Source organism: Aspergillus sclerotioniger (genome assembly GCF_003184525.1).
Source record: "Aspergillus sclerotioniger CBS 115572 chromosome Unknown BO94scaffold_28, whole genome shotgun sequence".
NCBI lineage: Eukaryota > Fungi > Ascomycota > Eurotiomycetes > Eurotiales > Aspergillaceae > Aspergillus > Aspergillus sclerotioniger.
In genome coordinates this window covers 1-20,387 of record NW_020291018.1, presented here as the reverse complement: position 1 = coordinate 20,387, position 20,387 = coordinate 1, and the positions used below count along the sequence as shown (strand labels likewise).

The window sequence follows — 20,387 nt, the reverse complement described above, 5'->3', positions numbered from 1 at the left end:
CCAGTCACTAGTAGTAGGACATCATGACTGTCTTCCCCTCCTTCCTTCTAGTCACACCTCCCTGGCACTCACCATGTCATCAACCTCTGTATCCGAGTGTGCCAACTGCGGGGCAGAGGCAACGCTGCAGTGTGCTGGATGTCGAGAAGCTCCCGAGTATCAGCCAGGCGATGCTGGTGGGGTCTATTACTGTGGGCGGGACTGTCAGAAGAAACACTGGCCGAGCCATAAACCACGATACACCGCCATGCGTGGACGAAAGAAGCTCCTCCGGGCGGCCCTCGTGCTCAAAGCGGCTTTTCTGAGCTACCGACAGATGGTGTTCGATATCCAACTCACCACGATTGAGGTTCGAGCTGGGACCCTCCACCTTCACCAGATCCTACGAGCCCCAACGACCCTACACAAACCGGGGCCTTTTCCCGATCATCTGACCACCAACGCCGAACACCGAGAAGCAGCGCTCACAGTCAATCAACGTACCCTTGCGATGGCATTATTGGGTCCGTTGACCCGGAAGCTTCTTGCCGGTAACATAAACTCCCGTCCCCAAAGCTCCCTCCTCCGGCTAATCTTGACGTCGTGCAGGATGCCGATCTGCTGGAGGGATCGAAGGCTGAGTTCACCGATAAACTGGAAAAATTTGCATTGGCGGTGAGGCACCATATGGGGAACCTATAATGCGGGTTCGACCAGCATCCAGCTTGGAGTGGGTTGTGGAAACATCTGTAATTCTGGATGGTGTATCATTGGCGAGGAATGTTCAAGCGGAAGAATTCTCCAGAGCTTCGTGTCGATCCCAGTAGAGATAATCGTGGCAGTGCTGCTGTCGGCCGTGTCCGGAGCGGAACAATAATCTTACAATGTCATTGATGGGCATTTGATGGGCATTGATTACTCGTCATGGACTAGTGCTGATGTTGAGGCCTTCGCGATCGTTGCCTCATCGGGCAAGTAACATGTCCGGCCAATCAGCATCCGCCGGGGCTGTGTACCGCTGGAGGCCTTGGACAGCACCCACGGCATCCACGGCATCCACGGCATCAGCTCCATCCTTCTGCCACAAGGTTGACATTCCACTGCATATAAAATGATGTGTTCCTGCTGCATCAAAATGTCCACGCAGTACCATCTCACACAGCAGCCGTCTGCACCATGATCTTCTCCCGGTCTTCTCTCCTGCTCGGGACGCTCTGCGCCTTGGGCCTGGCGAGCCCTCTGCGATCAAGCAACACCGCTCCCACAGTCCATCTCCCTGATTCCGATGTCTGGTTCACGGGAACCACCGTGAATTCAACCGAGTCGTTTCTAAATATCCGCTTTGGTGAAGACACCAGCGGCAACAACCGCTTCGCTCCCCCCAAACCATATGCCTATCCGTCCGGGTCAGTGGTGAATGCCACCCAGTCTGGAGCGGCGTGTCCGCAGCAGAAGCAACCCCTTCCCGATTTCCCGCTCTTCGACAATGTGACCAAGATCTCCGAGGACTGCCTGACGCTGCGGGTCGATCGGCCGGCCCACACCTCGGCCTCGGACAAACTGCCCGTGCTGGTCTTCATCTTCGGGGGCGGCGACACCATCGGCCAGATCTATGATTCCGCCTACGACCCGAAGCTGTTGGTGGCCGGGGCCGCGCAGAAGGATGTCCCCGTCATCTATGTGGCCATGAACTACCGCGTGGGCGTCTTCGGATTTGCCTCATCACCGGCCTTGAACGAGTCCGATTCGCTGAACGCCGGTCTGCTGGACCAGCGCTTGGCTCTCTGGTGGATTCAGGACCACATCGCGGCCTTTGGCGGGGATCCGGACCAGGTCACCATCTTCGGGGAAAGTGATGGCGCGACGGGGGTGGGCCTGCAGATGACGGCGTACGGCGGGCAGGTGGCCAAGGTGCCCTTCCGCCGGGCCATCATGGAATCCGGGGCGGCCTCGGGCGATTCCGGCACCGCGTTTGATGAGTCGGGCCAGCACACGGCCGTCCTCATCGACCGCATCAATTGCACCGCGTCCACCAGCCAGGAGGAGCTGGAGTGCCTGCGCCGCCTCCCCATGCTCACCCTGCTGAACACCGCCTACGCCTATGAGTTGACGCTCAACTCCATGGGCGGCATGGATGTCTTCAAGCCCGTCTCGCCGTCCTCCTTCATTCCCGATCGCCCCACCCAATTGCTCAAATCCGGGCGTTTTGCCCGCGATATCGATCTCATCTCCGGCTGGTGTGAGAATGATGGGGCCTTTTTCACCTCCACGGACCTGAAAACCTCCGCCGACGTCGCCGAGAATCTGCGGGAAAGCTATCCGCGCCTCTCCAACGCCAGCATCGCCAAGGCCCTGCAGCTCTATCCGCTCTCGGATTTCTCCAACGATACCACCGTGGACCCCCCGGTCTCTGCGCAGTACTTCCGGGCCAGTCAAATGGAGCGGGATCACGGGTTTACCTGCCCGAGTCTGCTGGCAGTCGAGACCAACGCCCAATATGCCTCCCATGGCCACGTCCGGAACTACCTGTACTCCCTGAACCAGACCGCGTTTGCCGAAGTCTTTGCCCTGGAAGGCCTCACCTACTACGGCGTCCCGCACTTCAGCGACATCCCGTACATTTTCAACACGGTCACTGATGGCCTGCTGGCCCCGGTGTCCACCGCGTCCGATCGCCAACTTGCGTCCGCCATTGGGGCCAGCTGGGCGTCCTTCGCCACCTTTGGGGATCCGTCGCATGCCAACGGCACCGTCAGTGGCTGGTCCCAAGCCTGGTCCTCTAGCAACAGCACCTCCGCGGCCCCCAAGTTGCGCGTCCTCGGCGGACCCGACTCCCGCTTTACCGGTGGCCGGGGCTATCATGAGAAATTGGTGCAGCGCTGTGCCTTTTGGAACTCCGATGAGGTGACGGCGGCGTTTGGTGTCTAGCCTTCCACCTCCGGTCTTTGCTATGCTGGATATGATCATGTAATAACGCATATTTTAAGATTTTCCTCTAGTTGATCTTTACTTTGTACAGTCAGGCGCGAACTTATTTTACTGAGAGAAGGGATAATATATATTGAATCGTGACACACCCATTTTTAGGCTTTCTCCAAATGAAACAGAAGATAAACCGTCTTAATCTACCAATCCAATCTATAGGAACCCATAATCACTTAGGATTAGATTAATTGACTAGATAGTTCCCTCAACACTGCAATAAGGCCACACTATAATTCCCCAGGTGGATATGTGCATACCGACACCACGTGACCACACAATGACCAAGCCACGTGATGCTCACTGGGAAACCCACATTCCCAATCCAGCATAAATCCCCCCCCTCTGGGCTGTCTTGCTGTTGCACACACCCACCAGGAGTTTATCCACCCGCCACCATCTTTCTCCATGGCCCCTTCCCCAAACAAACATGACCCCTCCAGGGTGGCCCGCATCCTGCTATCCCAACACTCCCTGGAGCTCATCTCTTGTTCCATTCTCCAAACACTTTGGGCCGGCTATGGCCACATCTGCGCCATCACCGCCCGCGCTACTACAACGGAAGCCGAAACGCATCTCAGCACGCTATGCGGAGTGGAATCCCAAGGGGTAGGGACAATCTACCCGCTGATCCTCAAGCTCATTGCCCCACCTCGGGGGACAACGGGTCGAGAGGAAGACGAAGGCCACTTAAGGAAGATGTTCAGCTATGAAGTGGAGCAGGTCTTCTATAGTGAGGTGGTTCCGCGCTTGGGGGATCAGGTGGCTGTGGCTGCCTGTTTGGCTTCCACGCGTGGGATGGCGGAGAGCGAGGAGGACTTTCGCGGTCTGATGGCCACCATCATGGTTGACCTGCGGCCGAGGTTTCCGGTGGCGGGCGGCAGGAGGAGCGCGTTGACTCCCACGCAGGTGCATGGTGCCCTGGATTGGCTGGCTGGGTTTCACCGCTGCTCGTGGAATCTACTGCCTGAGACTTTGGATGCGTATGTATTGCCGCCGCTGCAGGAATCGAAGAGACGGGAACTGGGGAAGGACGGCGGGACTGGATTGTGGCTCAACGGAGGGTATACGTACCTGGAGACACGACGGAAGGAGTATGCCTCTCTCGCGCAGGATGTGGATTCGGAATGGTCCGATGCACTCTGCCGGGTGTTGGATGGTGATTTGGTGTCGGTGGCTGAGATGGTGGCCCTGGTCTTGAGTCCTTGCGGACGCCCGATGGAGTCATATATCCATGGCGATGTTAAGTCGGAAAACCTCTTCACCAACACGCAGGGCAACAAGGTGGCATTCTTTGACTTCCAGTATGTCGGGCTCGGTTTGGGGGTCTGCGATCTCGCGAAACTGTTTACATGCTCGGTTCCTCTTGAGATGCTGGTGGATGACGAGGACCCTTTGCCTGAGCAATTGACCATGCAGGAGGGCGAGAGGCGGCTGCTGGAGTGGTACCGCACAAGTCTCCTGGAGAGGGAAGAGCCGGATCGGTACGGATGGGATATGTTCAAGCGACACTGGGAGGTGGCGCTGGTGGACTGGTGTCGGTTCCAGGCTTCATGGGGATTCTGGGGGAACACTGAATGGCTCGAGGCCCGTGTCAGGTCCATTCTCAATGACCGGGAGTGGCGGAACTGGTTGAAGTCGGATATCAGCAGTAGATAGAAGTGGTTTATATTTAGACACGGCCTATCGCACAAGGTCACCATCATGAAGACATTTGCTTGTGTTCTACGACTTTCAAACATACAAAGCAGTCGCAGTTCAAGAAAGCAACATAATTTGTATATTAACATAGCACAGAATCAGATAAATATGATATGTCAGGGAGACATTGTTAGAAAGACACAGCTGCTCTCCGATGCCTAGTCAAGATATCAATGAGGGCGGCCATTGACATAATCCAGGAAGTACCTCTGAAACAGACCTCGACTTGAACTTCTAAGCCACCTCAAGTCTCAAGCGCTGCCATACAGAATTCCATAGACAAACTCCTCATACGCTCCTCTTCCCTCATAAACCTCGCCCTCAATTCCCTCGATCTCTCCAACCACCCTCCCCAGCGCCCGTGCATACACTCCCATATCATGCACCACCACCACCTCCTTCGTGAGATTAGCGACAAACACCGCTCTACCTCCCAGGTTGTACCGCACCGTTAGACCATCCGCTGCCGCAATCCCCGTGGTGGGTGGATATGTCGCATTCGCTCCGACTTGACGCACCTCGACAGCCGATTCCGCGCAGCTGGTGAGAAGAATCTGTCCGTCCTTGGCCAGGTAGGCGTACGCATGCTAGTTATCGTCATAGTCGAGAAGGTCGTACCAGACCAGGGACAAAGGTCCCAGAGTTGCGTGACCCCAGTCCCAGTATTTCGGGCTCGTAATGACCGAGGCATCGCCCCAGTTCTTATCATGGTACCCTGTACTGCCTGCGGGAAGGTGAAAGGCCGTGCCGTTGATGGTCAGGTTGGCGGATGCATGGGCGTCGGGGACCGCGTTGGCCCAATGAAGGTGGGGGAGAAGAAGCGTGTTGAGGAATGGGAAATTGGGATTGCAAGGATAGTGGGGAGGTGCTTTCTAGAGATAGTAGGTGAGTGGTGAGTGGTGAGTCTTGAGTGCAGCGGTGGTCCGGTATATCACGGGCTTAGGAGTCGCTGGCTCAGGGCATCACATGGCACGGAAAACAACTCCCCACGCGTGAATCAAATTTTTGAAATCTATGCCACAAGCAAGGCTTACAGGCTCCATACTTTATATAGTTATATTTAATATGACTAGTAATATTTTAATATTACTTTTACAAGGTTTTATCTTGTTATAATATTAACAAAAAGTATGTTAAATAATTATGTAGCTAGTTGTCAAACCCTAGGATCGCTTCCCTGTCCCTGTTAGCTTAGCTTCACTGGTATACGTATCTTCGAACTGAATCGAGGATGTATCAGACTGAGGACTATCTAGGGATGACTGGTCATGAACAAGAGAAGAGAAGTAAGGCTGTATAGTGCCGTGCAGCTATCCGTAAGTAAGTACAGACAAGTATTGTTACTAAGCTTCCAAACTTATGGGTACTTAAAGACAGTAAGATTGAGTATAAAAAACAGAACTAGCTAATTACATGAAAGAGTGTCCTTATATATCCTATTCTTTATATGTTGTTGTCATGATATGTCATACCACTGGTATGTTATCTCTTGTCACTGCCATATCCTGTTATAGTATTAACATGTTATAACTTGTCAGTAACATGCTTATTATGATCACATAATGTGTAACTGTCCCGGACATTATGATGATAATTTCCAATAACAGTTCAGTCTCACCCGAGCACTGTCCTTATCAGTGCTTTCTACTTGATGAATCTGTCTTACTAGTCATTCAGCTAGCAGGGGTCTGTAACACCACTCTTCCTTCTTTAAGATTTCTTATTCCCAAGAAACATAAATCTGCAGTGCCCCCCTTTAAGATAAATATTTAGTAACATTCCTGATTTCTTTTTCATCCAGATCTTTAATCATATTATCCAGTTCTTTTATTTGTAAGAAGAGTCTTTGCCGGCAGATCAAAAACAAAGGTTTTCTTATGGTTTTTCCTTGTGAGTGTTGTATTTGCCTGTACAAAAATGTATCAAATCTAAGAGCTCTGATTATTATAATAAATATATAAAAGTAAATAGTATTTATTATAAAATATCTGATCCTTTCTTCTCTGACACTGAGTAGAAACATTTAGTTAAGACTTAAAATTCTATTAAAGAAGAAGAAGAGATTATCCTAGCAAAGCTTCTTCAATTATGGAAGCAGCAATAATTATTATAAAAACAAGCCAGTGACTTCATAGCTCGTGATATGAAGAAAATTAAGGAGCTAGAGAAGCTTGAGAAGTGAGAGCAAAAGGAGTATAAAGTATAAGAAAGGCTGCGTGATTAAAAGGCTGCAGTATCTGAGGCTGAGATTAGTACTGCCGTGAGTAGTAAAGTTGAACTAGCTGCTATATCCGAGCTTGATCTTAATTTATCTCATTTGGTTAGCTTTTCTTCTTTCTAGGCAAACTTCAACCTGTCTGTTGATGGTACTGCTCCACAAGCTAGTGGCAGCCTGTCAAATTCTTGATAGATTCCCACGTGTTTTCTGAGATATTATATTCTTCTTATTTTACTAAGTAATGTAACTTACTACTAATCTTTTTATGGTCCAGGATCTTTTCAACTTTGTATTCTTATTCAGTATTATCATTAATCTCCATATTTTTGTCAAACCCTAGGATCGCTTCTCCCTGTTCCTGTTAGCTTAGCTCCCGTTCCGATACGTACCTTGTGAACTGAATCAAAGGTAGTCAGGCTGTTGACTATCTAAAGGTGACTTGATCTGAACAGAAGAAGAGAAGTAAGGCCAGATAGTGCCGCGCAGCTATCCGTAAGTAAGTGCGGACGAGTGTTGTTATTAAGCTCTACCAAAACATAGGTTACTTAAAGACAATATGGATTGAGCATGAAGAACAGAACTAGCTAAGTATATGAAAAAGTGTTCTTATATATCCGTCTCTTGTATACTATTCTGTATACCATCCTGTATATCCCAGGCATATACCATATATCTGACCATATATCCTCTCATATACCCGCAGTCACGTGACTCATGACATGTAGCAGCTCAGTTCGGGTCTTTCCTGATAAGAGTTACATCTTTCTAAGTACAGCCTTTCTGCCTGATGTAACCATCTTACTAGTCTCTTTAGCTAGCAGGGATCTGTAATACCACCTTCCTCCCTTCAAGGTTCTTATCCTCAAGAACATAAAGGTAAGTGCCCCCGTGTGCGTGTCTGACTAGGTTCTTCAGTTCTCTTTTTTTCTTAAGATAGGTCATCATATCTAAACGCGACAAGTACGCTGATAATAAACATTTGGTTAATAGGATTGAAAATTCTGGTCATCTTGTTAACACTCCTTGTGCCTTCTGCTTTTCTTAAGATAAGGTCTGTATTATAAGTTCATCTGCTTAAAGTAAGAAGTATTTAGCTTATGTCTTGCACGGTCATAAGTGCAAGAAACAGTTCTATAATAATCAAGAATAGGATAAGCTCAAGCAAAATAAGTAAAAAGTTGCAGCTGATCTTGCAGCAGCCTAACAGCAATTTTTACAGTATTCTGAAAAGATGAATCAAGTAATGGTAAAGATCATCCGCTTGCAAAAATATCAGTAATTTTTAAAAGATTATAATAATCAGATATTAGATCATGACTCAAATATGTTAGATTAACTAGATAATAAGGATCCTCCAAGCACTGAGGATCTCCAAGAGCTAGAGTATCTGATTAATAAATATAATACTGCTTAACTTACCGCTGCATCAGACACTCCTAGTCTAACTTAGTTAGTTAGTTTTCCTTCTTTCTGGACAAACTTTGACCTGTTTATTGATAATACTACTTTACAAGTTGATAACAGCCTGTTAAGTTCTTAATAAGTTCTCACATGTTTTCTGAGATATTATATTCCTCTTATTTTACTAGATACTATAATCTACTGCTAATCTTCTTATAGTCTAAGATCTTTTTAACTTTATATTCTTATTCTATATCATCGTCAATCTCTATATTTTCTATAATTCTAGCGTTCTTTGGTGCGGGTTCCAACAATAAGATATAAAATACTGGATAAATTCTGTTCATTGATTTTAGCAACCTTAACTTATAGTTAACCAGTCCTTTCTTATTTTTAATAATAAATAGTCCTAGCTTATAATAATCAAGCTTCTGACTTAGTTATTTTATCTTGATATTTCTGCAGAGTAGAAACATCTTTTCTCCCCTTTTAAGATCAGGTTTCCTCCTATGTTTATAATTATAGTATATCTTACTATACAAGTTCATGAACTTAATGTCTTAAGATAACTGTAAATATATATTTTCTATAAATATAACAATATCCTTAACTATATCAGTAACTTATTACTTTCCTAATAATATCTTTAAAAACCTCGGGTAATATCTGTAATTAGCATAAAACAATAATATTCCAATAATTAAGTAACTAGTATTATTATATAAGAACTGTGCTATTAGTAATAGATTTACTTAATTATTTTATTAATAGTTTATATAATATCTCAGATATTACTTAATTACCTGATTAACTCTTTCTATTTATCCATTTGTCTGTAGGTAGTAAGTTATTATTATTTATTCTTCTATTTTTATAAGATTTGCAAGTAATCTCCAGAACTTCAAGATAAATAACTTGTCTTAATCTAATATAATATACTTTAATATTTTATAATATATAATAATGTTTTCTAGAAATAGTTCTATCATCTGTATTACTGTTATTATTATCTTATTTAATACAAGATAGATATATTTAATAAGGTGATTAGTAATAACTATAATAGTGTTAAATCCTTCCAATTCCAGTAATAGACTAACAAAGTCAATTATTATCCATTTTTATAACTATTATAGCACCTTCTATACTTATATTTATCCATAGGGCTGATATCTTGCAGGCTTATCCCTAATACAAGTCTCGTATTATCTAATATAATCATATACTTTTTATCTGAGGTTTGGAATGTAATAATTCCTCATGATTAGTTCAGTTATCTTTTCCACTTCTAGATAATCTTTAAGCAGTCTATCATAATATCTAGCCATAATCTTTATCTTCATTACAGTTAGTACAAAGATTAATCTATAAAAGTATACTAGTCTATCTTTATTAATAATAATCTTGTCTAGTAAGTCCTTACTTATTTTCTAAAGTATTTTATTATTTTTTGTATCTTCAGTCAATCACTTAATTAGATTACTACCTATTTTTAATATTACTACTAAATTAGTCTTATTATAACTAATCAATCTATCTGTATTTTGTTTCAGGATGGCCGGTTTAATAGCTTTTTTATCTAATTTATAGTCTGGCCTGTGACTCAGCATATCTACATATCCATTCTCTACTTTCTTATAATATATAATTCTGAAGTTATATTATGACAGAATCTCAGCCTATCATGCCTGCCTTCTAGTCAACTCTTTGATTATTATAAAGTAGATTAAGTTCTTATGATCTGTCTTTATAATAACAGTGTGTTTTACTTCTTTAAGATAGACCCTCTACTGCTTAAACACTATTACTATAGCTAGTAATTTCTTGTTATAAATGTCATAGTTAAGTTCCGCTTGGACCAACTTTCTTAAGTAAAATATAATTAATCTCAGCTTTCTATCTTCTCTGGATTATATTATACGCATATTAACAGCATAGTCTGATACATTGATTTCAATGGTTATTTTTTTCTCTAGATCATGTTATACAAGTACTAGTGATATAGTAAGTTACTGCTTAATATCTTTAAACATATTTTACTGTGGTTCTTTCTACTGGTACTTCTTTAACTTTTTTATAAGCTTAAAGAATAATATTATATAAATAGTGTATCTGTTTATAAATTATTAATAATAGTTAACTAATTTAATAAACTACTATAATTCTTTCAGATTCCTAGATTAAGACCAATCCTGTATAACTTATACTTTTATTTACTTAGTATAGATTCTTTTTATAGATATCCAGTATCCCAGAAACTCTATTTTCTATATATAGAATTCATACTTCTTCAGCTTATATTATAATTAATATAGATATAATTTATATAAAACTAGTCTTATATATCTTACATATTCTTTCTCAGTCTTTGAAAAGATTAATATATTATCTAGATAAATAATTATAAATCTGTCAAGATATTCTCTAAGAACCTTATTAATATATTACTAAAATAATACTAATACATTAATAAGCCTAAATAATATAATTAAATACTTAAAGTATCTATACTTTATTTTAAACACAGTTTTCCATTCTTCACCTTCCATGATATGTATATAATAATATATATTTATAATATTAAGTTTAGTAAATTACTTTATTTCTTATATCTTATCTTAGATTTCCGAAATCAAAGGTAACAGGTGTCAATCCTTAATCATAATAATATTTAATAACTAATAATCTATATATAACTGTAAACTGCTGTTCTTTTTTAGTATAAATAGGACTCTATATTCTACTAGTGACTTTAAAGGCCTGATATTATCTTTAGTTAATTAGTTATTAATATATTCTTATAGTATCTGTAATTTCTTTTTAGATATCAGGTAAATCTTTCTATATATTAGTAACTTTTCTTTCTCTATAGGAATAGTATGATCATGCTTTCTGTACTAAGATAATTCAGGTTACTCTAGCTACTTGAACAAGTCTTTAAATCTTTTATACTGTGGTAGGATCTGCGTGTTATTCTTGATTACAGCTAGAAGTTTTTATGACTCTTCTAGTCTCTAGACAGTTATCTTATTCTCTGTGTTAGAGCTGTTAATACTATACTCGCAGTATTTTTCTGTTGTTGTTAATATCTATTTTAATAATTCTATAAGCCAATCTTTTTATAATGACTTAGTTACTGCTATTACTTATATAACTATACTTGAGATATTATTTTCCTTTAAGTTATCTCTAATACCTGGTGTGTTAAGCTTTTATGGCAATCTTAACCTCCCCTTGCTAGATTGCTTAGTCCTCGCTTCAGCTCCTTGCTGAGTAGCGGGCTGTACGGATCCAGATCTTATATCTGGTTCTTGCTGGTATTATCTTAGATAATCATAATTCATGAATTAGAGATTCTCAGTTTTCTAATCAATCTGCAGGTTATGATTCCTAAGTTATAGAATTCTTAATATAATATCATATTATCTTAAAAATATTATATTAAAATCTATATACTCATAATAATTCTTTATAATTATAAATATAGTTTCTGACTTAATTATTAATACGAGAGTTTCTAAATTCTCTTTATTTAATTCTATAATTAATTCAGATTCTGTTTTTTATTATCTAAGTATCTCAAGCTATTGTATGAATTATAGGTGCATGAAGTTTCCAGTTATTCCAGAATCTATCAATACTTGGGCTAGTTAATCTAATATAACTGCTTGGATCTTCAGATATGGCCCTGATTTTGTGACTGTTAACTACTATTCTGGCTAGTTAGGTTCTAACTATTATAAGTATCTTTTTAGAAATCTTGAACCTTCTATCTTTACTATATAATATATTATATACTAATTATCAAAACATGCTAGCTAATATATTAATCTGTGATAAAAGTGTCTCTGATACTCTTTATATATATAATCAAAGATATTATATAAATAGTAGCTTATCTTAATTCTAACTACTTTCAATACTCTAGATTAGTAGTTAGTAATATACTTTTAATCATAGTATATTAAGCATATATTTGTGTAGTATACAAGCCAAGGAAGTTTATCATATCTTTAATAATCTTTACTTTCTTTAAAATAAATGTACAGATATGATTTATTATACTAAGACTCTGTTCCAGCAATGTTTATCTTTTAGCTAATCTTTAATAGCTAATAATAATAGTCTATATTATCCTGTCCACATATTAAGCAAACTTCCAGATAATAAGGACATCTCTATAGATATTATTTCCAAGTCTTATTTTATGATTTTTAATATTCTAAATCTTAATATAGACAATACTGTATGATTATCTTAAGCTTTAGATAAAATCATGCTAGATTTTCCAAGATCTTCTTCAAAATATAGTCTAACTAATAAGTAACATTCTTTTAATCATTCTTTTAATTCTCCTTATCCTTATCTTACTGCGATGGACAGAGTTTATTAATTTCTGATAAGGGTTTTTCAGGAGTATCAAGTATCTTGCTAAGTCTTTTCTTACTAGGTTTAAGGTCTTTAAACAGTATACTATACTCTTTATTTAACAGTTCATCTTTATTCTAAACTATATTAGGATAGTTATTTCTTGAAACTAGCTTATAATTATTATTATTGACTTCTATAGTCCAAACTAATAATATAGATAATTATTAATCCTTTTATTAACTAGATAGTATTGTTGACTCATCCGGGATGGCCTGTTATCTTAACTAATCACAGTATATTCTGTTCTCTAATAACTGACTATATTAAATAATATATAACTTCTTATTATCTAGTATCTATATTACAGAATCCGTCTAAACCTTATATTAAATAGTGATAATATTATAGGCTCCTCTGCCTTGATCTTGGTATATAATTCTTAATTACTTCTGAGACTGTTACTGTTTCTGATTATAGTTCTTTAACTAGTGATCTGCTTTGCTGCAGCTAAAGTATAAGCAGTCTTGTTTATACTGTTCAAGTTCCTTCTTAGATACTCAAGTCTCTTAAGTCTGATACTGTGCTGTATCCAGCTCCATGGGTTTCAGTCTATAGAGATCTTCGTATTCCAAGCTTCTAGGTTGTGCTGATCTTTTATTATTGGCTCAGTAACCTGGCTGATTATTGTATTAAGATATAGACCTATTGGTTTACTGACTTTCTTGTTATTTCATATTAAAGTTATATAGCTTATTATTAATCTTTACTACTGCTTTAATTATCTTAACTAAGGTATCTGGTCATTCTTGCTAAATGATCTTTTCTTAGATCTCTATCTTAAGTCCTTCTTTAAATTGTGAGATATAAGTATTATTATCCTAGTCTAAGTAATTAATAACTTGCTGAAACTCTGAAGCATATACAGATACTGATTCTATCTGCTTAAGTCATTATAACTTTTACTTAATATTCTATATTACATCAATATCTCCGAATGTCTGTTTGAGACATTATTTAAATCTGGTATAATTAATAAAAAATTATTTCATATCATCATCCTGGTGTTACGGACCCCTGCTAGCTAAAGGGACTAGTGAGGCGGTTACGTCAGGCAGAAGGGCTGTACTCGGAAGGATGCAACTCTTATCAGGAAAGACCCGAACTGAGCCGCTACGTGTCATGAGTCACGTGACTGCGGGTATACGAGAGGATATATGGTCAGGTATATAGTATATGCCTGGGGTATATGGAAGGGTATACAGAATGGTATATAGGAAATAGATATATAAGAATACTCCTTCTTATACTTAGTTAGTTCTGTTCTTCATGCTCAATTCTAATTATCTTTAAGTAACCTATGTTTTGGTAGAGCTTAGTGACAATACTCGTCCACACTTACTTACAGATAGCTGCACGGCACTATCTGGCCTTACTTCTCTTCTTCTATTCAGATCAAGTCATCTTTAGATAGTTAACAACCTGACTATCTTTGATTCAGTTCACAAGGTACGTATCGGAACGGGAGCTAAGCTAATAGGAATAGGGAGAAGTGATCCTAGGGTTTGATACATTGAGCACCAGTCAGTACGAGTGTTATCTAGTAATAACCAGTCATCATGTTAATTATATCGAACACATCGCGAGCGCCTCAGCAGCAGGGCCCGACGACCAAGGAACTGATGGATATGGTTAGTCAGCTACAAGAAAGCATCACTGCCTTAGAACAAAAGAACCAGTTACTCGAAGGTCGCTTATCAGTTAAATCTGTTAAGGTCTGACTACCCGAGCTATTTAACGGCAAATGAGCGAAGCTCAGAGCTTTCTTGACCCAGTTAGACTTGTATCTTAACATGAACAAGAAAAAGCTCAAGAATAAGGAGAACAAGATCTTTTTTATATCTACTTATCTTACTAGAGCAGTATTTGATTAGTTCAAACTATATATCCGCGAGTGACAAGAGAAGTTGGTAAGCAATCAGAATAATAATATAAAACGACTTTTCACTAGTTATGCCAGATTCAAACAGCGTCTTAAACAGATATTTGGAGATATTAATGCGGCATAAAATATTGAACAAAAGTTATAATAACTTAAGCAGACAGGATTAGTATTTGTATATGCTTCAGAGTTTTAGCAAGTTATTAGTTATCTGAACTAGGATAATAACACTTATATCTCATGATTTAAAGAAGGACTTAAGATAGAGATCCAAGAAAAGATTATTTAGTAAGAATAACTGGATATCTTGGCTAAGATGATCAAAGCAGCAGTAAAGATTAATAATAAGCTGTATAACTTTAACATAAAACAATAAGAGGATTGGTGGACTAGCAGGTCTATATCTTAATATAATAATTAGCCAGATTACCGAGTCAATAACAGAAGGTCGGTATAACCTAGGAGCTTGGGATACAAAGATCCCTACAGGCTGAAGCCCATGGAGCTGGATGCTGCACAGTATCAGACTCAAGAAACTCAAGTATTTAAGAAGGAACTCAAATAGCATAAATAAGACTGCTTGTGCTTTAGCTGCAGCAAAGCAGGTCACTAGTTAAAGAACTACAGTCAGAAACAGTAACAGCCTTAGAAGTAATTAAGAACTATGTATTAAGATTAAGGCAGAGAAGTCTATAATATTATCACTATTTAGCATGAGGTTTAGACAGAATCTGTGATATAGATATTAAATAATAAAAAATTATATACTATTTAATATAGTTAGCTGTTAAAGAACAGGATATATCATGATTAGTTAAGATAATAAATTATTCTAGATAAGTTAACAGTACTATCTAGTTAACAAGAGGATTAATAATTATCTGTATTATTAGTTTAGACTATAAAAGTTAATAATAATAATTATAAGCCAGTTCTGAGAAATGACTATTCTAGTATAGTTTGAGACAAAGATAAATCATTAGGTAAAGAATATAATATATTATTTAAAGATCTTAAACCTAGTAAAAAAAGACTTAACAAGATATCTGATATTCTTAAAAAATCTTTATTAAAAACTAATAAATCCTGTTCATTGCAGTAAGACAAGGACAAGGAGAACTAAAAGAGCGATTAAGAAGATATTACTTATTAATTAGACTATATCTTAAAGAAGATCTTAGAGAATCTAGCACGATTCTGCCCAGAGCTTAAGATAATTATGTAGTATTGTCTATATTGGGATTTAAAATATTGAAAATCATAAAATAAGACTTAGAAACAATATTTACAGAAATGTTTTTATTATCTAGAAGTTTATTTAACATATGGACAAGATAATACAGACTATTATTATCAATTATTAGAGATTAGCCAGAAGATAAACATTGTAGAAATAGAGTCTTAATATGATAAATCATGTCTGTATATTTATTTTAAAGAAAACAGAGATTATTAAAGATATAACAAACTTTCTTGACTTATATACTACACGAATACATGCTTAATATATTATAATTAAAAATATATTATTAACTACTAATCTAGAGTACCGGAAATGATTAGAACTAAGATAAGCCACTGTTTATATAATATCTTTAAATATATATATAAAAAATACTAGAAACATCCTTACCACAGATTAATATATTAACTAGCATGTTTTAATGATTAGTGTATAATATACTACGCGGTAAAGATAAAAGGTTCAAGATTTCTAAGAAGATATCTACAGTAGTTAGAATCTAACTAGCCAGAACAGTAATTAGTAATTACAAAATCAGGACCATATCTGAAGATTCAAGTAGTTATATTAGATTAACTAGTCCAAGTACTGATAGATTCTGGAGTAACTGAAAACTTTATATATCTAGGATTTATATAACAGCTTAGGATACTTAGATAATAGAAAGCAGAATCTGAACTAATTATAGAACTAAATAAAGAGAATTTGGAAACTCTCACGTTAACAGTCAAGTCAGGAACTATATTTATAACTATAAAGAATCATTACAAGCACATAGACTTTAATATGATATCTTTAAAACAGTATAATATTATATTAAGGATTTTATGACTTAAGAATCATAACCCACAGATTAATTAGAAGACTGAGAGTCTCTAATTCATGAATTATGATTACCCAAGATAACACCAGTAAGGACTAGGTATAGGGTCTGGATCCGTACGGCCTGCTACTCAGCAAGGAGCTGAAGTAAGGACTAAGCAATCTAGCAAGGGGAGATTAAGATTGCTATAAAAGCCTAACATGCCAGATATTAGAGGTAACTTAGAGGAAAATAACACTTCAAGTATAGTTATACAAGTAATAGCAGTAATTAAGCCATCATAGAAAGATTGGCTTATAGAATTATCAGGATAGATACTAATAATAACAGAAAAGTACTGCAAGTACAGTATTAACAGCTCTAATATAGAGATTAAGATGACTGTCTAGGGACTAGAAGATTTATAGAAACTTCTAGCTGTAGTCAAGAGTAATACACAGATTCTACCACAGTATAAAAGATTCAAGAATTTATTTAAGCAGCTAGAATAACCTGAATTATCTCAGCATAGAAAGTATGACTATACTATCCCTATAGAGAAAGAAAAGTTACTAGTATATAAAAAGATTTATCTAATATCTAAAAAAAAATTGCAAGTATTATAAGAATATATTAATAATTAGCTAGTTAAAGATAATATCAGGCCTTTGAAGTCATCAGTAGGACATAGAGTCCTATTTATACTAAAAAAGAACAGTAGTTTACAGTTATATATGGATTATCAGCCATTAAATGCTATTATAATCAAGGATTAATACCTGTTATCTTTAATTTCAGAAATATAAGATAAGATATGAGGAATAAAGTGGTTTATTAAACTTAATATCACGGATATATATTATTATATATATATCATAAAAGATAAAGAATGGAAAACTGTATTTAGAATAAAGTATGGATACTTTAAGTACTTGATTATATTATTTGAGCTTATTAACATATTAGCATCATTTCAGTGATATATTAATAAAATTCTTGGAAAATATCTTGATAGGTTTATAATTACTTATCTAGATAATATATTAATCTTCTTAAAAACTGAGGAAGAATATATAAGATATGTGAGACTAGTTTTATATAAATTATATTTATATTAGTTATAATATAAGCTGAAGAAGTATGAATTCTATATATAGAAGATAGAGTTTCTAGAATATTAAATATCTACAGAGAGAATCTATATTAAGTAAGCTAAGGTACAAGTTATACAGGATTAATCTTAATCTAGAAATCTAAAAGAACTACAGTAGTTTATTGGATTAGTTAACTATTATTAATGATTTATAAACAGATATGCTATCTATATAATACTATTTTTCAAGCTTATGAAGAAGTTGAAGAAGTACTAGTAGAAAGAATTATAATAAAGCATGTTTAAAGATATTAAGCAGCAACTTATCATATTATTAATACTTATACAGCATGATTCAGAGAAAGAAATAATCATTAAAACCAATATATCAGATTATGCTATTGGTATATGTATGACGCAACCTGAAGAAGATGAAAAGTTAAGACTGATTATATTTTATTTAAGAAAGTTGGTTTAAGCAGAACTCAACTATGATATTTATAACAAGGAATTGCTAGCTATAGTAATAATATTTAAGCAGTAAAGGATCTATCTTAAAAGAATAAAGCATACTGTTATTATAAAGACAGACTATAAGAACTTAACCTACTTTACAACAATCAAAGAGTTGACCAGAAGGCAGGTATAATAGGCTGAGATTCTGTTATAATATAACTTCAGAATCATACACTACAAGGGAGTAGAGAATAGATATATAAATATACTGAGCTGCAGGCTAGACTATAAATTAAGTAAAAAAGCTATCAAACCAGCCATCCTGAAGTAAAACACGGATAGGTTGATCAGCTACAATAAGACTAACTTAATAATAATATTAAAAATAAGTAGTAATCTAACTAAGTGATTAGCTAAAGGTATAAAAAATAATAAAATATTCTAAGAAATAAGTAAGGACTTATCAGACAAGATCACCATTAATAAAAATAAACTAGTCTATTTTCATGGATTAATCTTTATACTAATTATAATAAGAATAGAGATTATGGCTAGATATTATGACAGACTGTTTAAGGATTACTTAAAAGTGGAAAAGATAATTAAACTAATTATAAAGAATTATTATATTCCAAACCTTAGACAGAAAGTACGTGATTATATTAAACAATATAAGACTTATATTAAGGATAAGCCTGTAAGATACTAACCTTATAGATAAATATAAGTATAAAAAGTATTATAACAGCTATAAAAATAGATAATAATTAATTTTATTAGTTTATTACCAGAATCAGAAGAATTTAACATTATTATAGTTATTACTAATCACTTTACTAAATACATCCATCTTATATCAAGTAAAATAATAATAATAGTAATATAAATAGTAGAACTGTTTTTAGAAAATATTATTATATACTATAGAATGCTAAAGTATATTATATCAGATTAAGATAAGTTATTTATCTTAAAGTTCTGGAGATTACTTGCAGATCTTATAGAAATAAAAGAATAAATAATAACAACTTACCACCCGCAGATAAATGAACAAACAGAAAAAATTAATTAAATAATTAAATAATATTTAAGACACTATATAAACTACTAATAAAATAATTAGATAAACTTATTATTAATAGCACAGTTCTTATACAATAATACTAGTTACTTAATCATTAGGATCTCATTGTTTTATACTAATTACAGATATTATCTGAGGTTTCTGGAAACACTATTAAAGAAGTAGTAAGTTACTGATATAGTTAAGAATATTATTATATTTACGGGAAATATGTATCTATAGTTATTCTGAGACATTAAGTTTATGAACTTGTATAGTAAGATATACTACAATCACAGATATAGAAGAAAACCTAATCTTAAAAGAAGAAAGAAGATGTTTTTACTCTGCAAAAACATCAGGATAAAATGACTAAGTCAGAAACTTGATTATCACAAGCTAGGACTATTTATCATTAAAAACAAGAAAAGACTGGTTAACTACAAGTTAAGGTTGCTAAAATCAATGAGTAAAATTTATTCAGTGTTTTATATCTCATTGTTGGAACCCGCACCAAAGAACACTAGAATCATAGAAAATATGGAGATTAATAATGATATAGAGAAAGAATATAAAGTTAAAAAGATCCTAGATTACAAGAAGATTAGTAATAAATCATAATATCTGGTAAAATAGGTAGAATATAATATCTCAGAAAACACGTGGGAATCTATTAAGAATTTAATAGGCTATTATCAGCTTGTGGAGCAGTACTATTAATAGACAGGTCAAAGTTTGCCCAGAAAGAAAGGGAACTAATTAACTGAGTCAGACTAAGAGTGTCTAATATAGCAGTAAGTTGAGCAGTGTTGTATTTATTAGTCAGATACTCTAGCTCTCAGAGATCCTCAGTACTTAGAGAATCCTCATTATCCAGTTAATCCAGCATATTTGAGTCGTGATCTAACATCTAATCATCACAATCTTTTAGAAACTGTTAATATTTTTATAAGTAAATAATCTTTACTATCACTTGATTTATCTTTTCAGAATACTGCAAAAATTGCTGTTAGGCTGTTGCAAGATCGGCTGCAACTTTTCACTTATTTTACTTGAGCTTATCCTATTCTCAGTTATTATTAGGGTTTTTAGGGCATTAGGGTTTATTAGGGTTTTTAGGGTTTTTAGGGTTTTTAGGT

At 36.4% G+C, this 20,387-nt stretch overlaps 4 protein-coding genes across 4 annotated transcripts; 3 read left to right on the top strand and 1 right to left on the bottom strand.

Annotated features, from left to right (window-relative positions):
* Positions 1 to 63: 63 nt before the first annotated feature.
* Positions 64 to 826, top strand: BO94DRAFT_538411 (zinc finger MYND domain-containing protein). The gene is made up of 2 exons (XM_025612483.1): positions 64 to 530; positions 589 to 826. Exons 1-2 carry the CDS (start codon positions 74 to 76, stop codon positions 618 to 620), a joined length of 489 nt encoding a protein of 162 aa, XP_025463979.1. The 5' UTR covers positions 64 to 73; the 3' UTR covers positions 621 to 826.
* A 261-nt stretch (positions 827 to 1,087) lies between these two features.
* On the top strand, positions 1,088 to 3,089 carry BO94DRAFT_538409 (carboxylesterase). The gene has a single exon (XM_025612482.1). It carries the CDS (start codon positions 1,156 to 1,158, stop codon positions 2,905 to 2,907), a length of 1,752 nt encoding a protein of 583 aa, XP_025463978.1. The 5' UTR covers positions 1,088 to 1,155; the 3' UTR covers positions 2,908 to 3,089.
* A 226-nt stretch (positions 3,090 to 3,315) lies between these two features.
* BO94DRAFT_523695 (uncharacterized protein) lies at positions 3,316 to 4,756 on the top strand. Its single transcript, XM_025610229.1, has one exon. It carries the CDS (start codon positions 3,370 to 3,372, stop codon positions 4,618 to 4,620), a length of 1,251 nt encoding a protein of 416 aa, XP_025463977.1. The 5' UTR covers positions 3,316 to 3,369; the 3' UTR covers positions 4,621 to 4,756.
* A 157-nt stretch (positions 4,757 to 4,913) lies between these two features.
* Positions 4,914 to 5,705, bottom strand: BO94DRAFT_588840 (uncharacterized protein; the record flags this gene model as incomplete). Its single annotated transcript, XM_025615911.1, has 3 exons — positions 4,914 to 5,249; positions 5,286 to 5,534; positions 5,697 to 5,705. 3 exons carry the CDS (start codon positions 5,703 to 5,705, stop codon positions 4,914 to 4,916), a joined length of 594 nt encoding a protein of 197 aa, XP_025463976.1.
* Between the last annotated feature and the right edge of the window lie 14,682 nt (positions 5,706 to 20,387).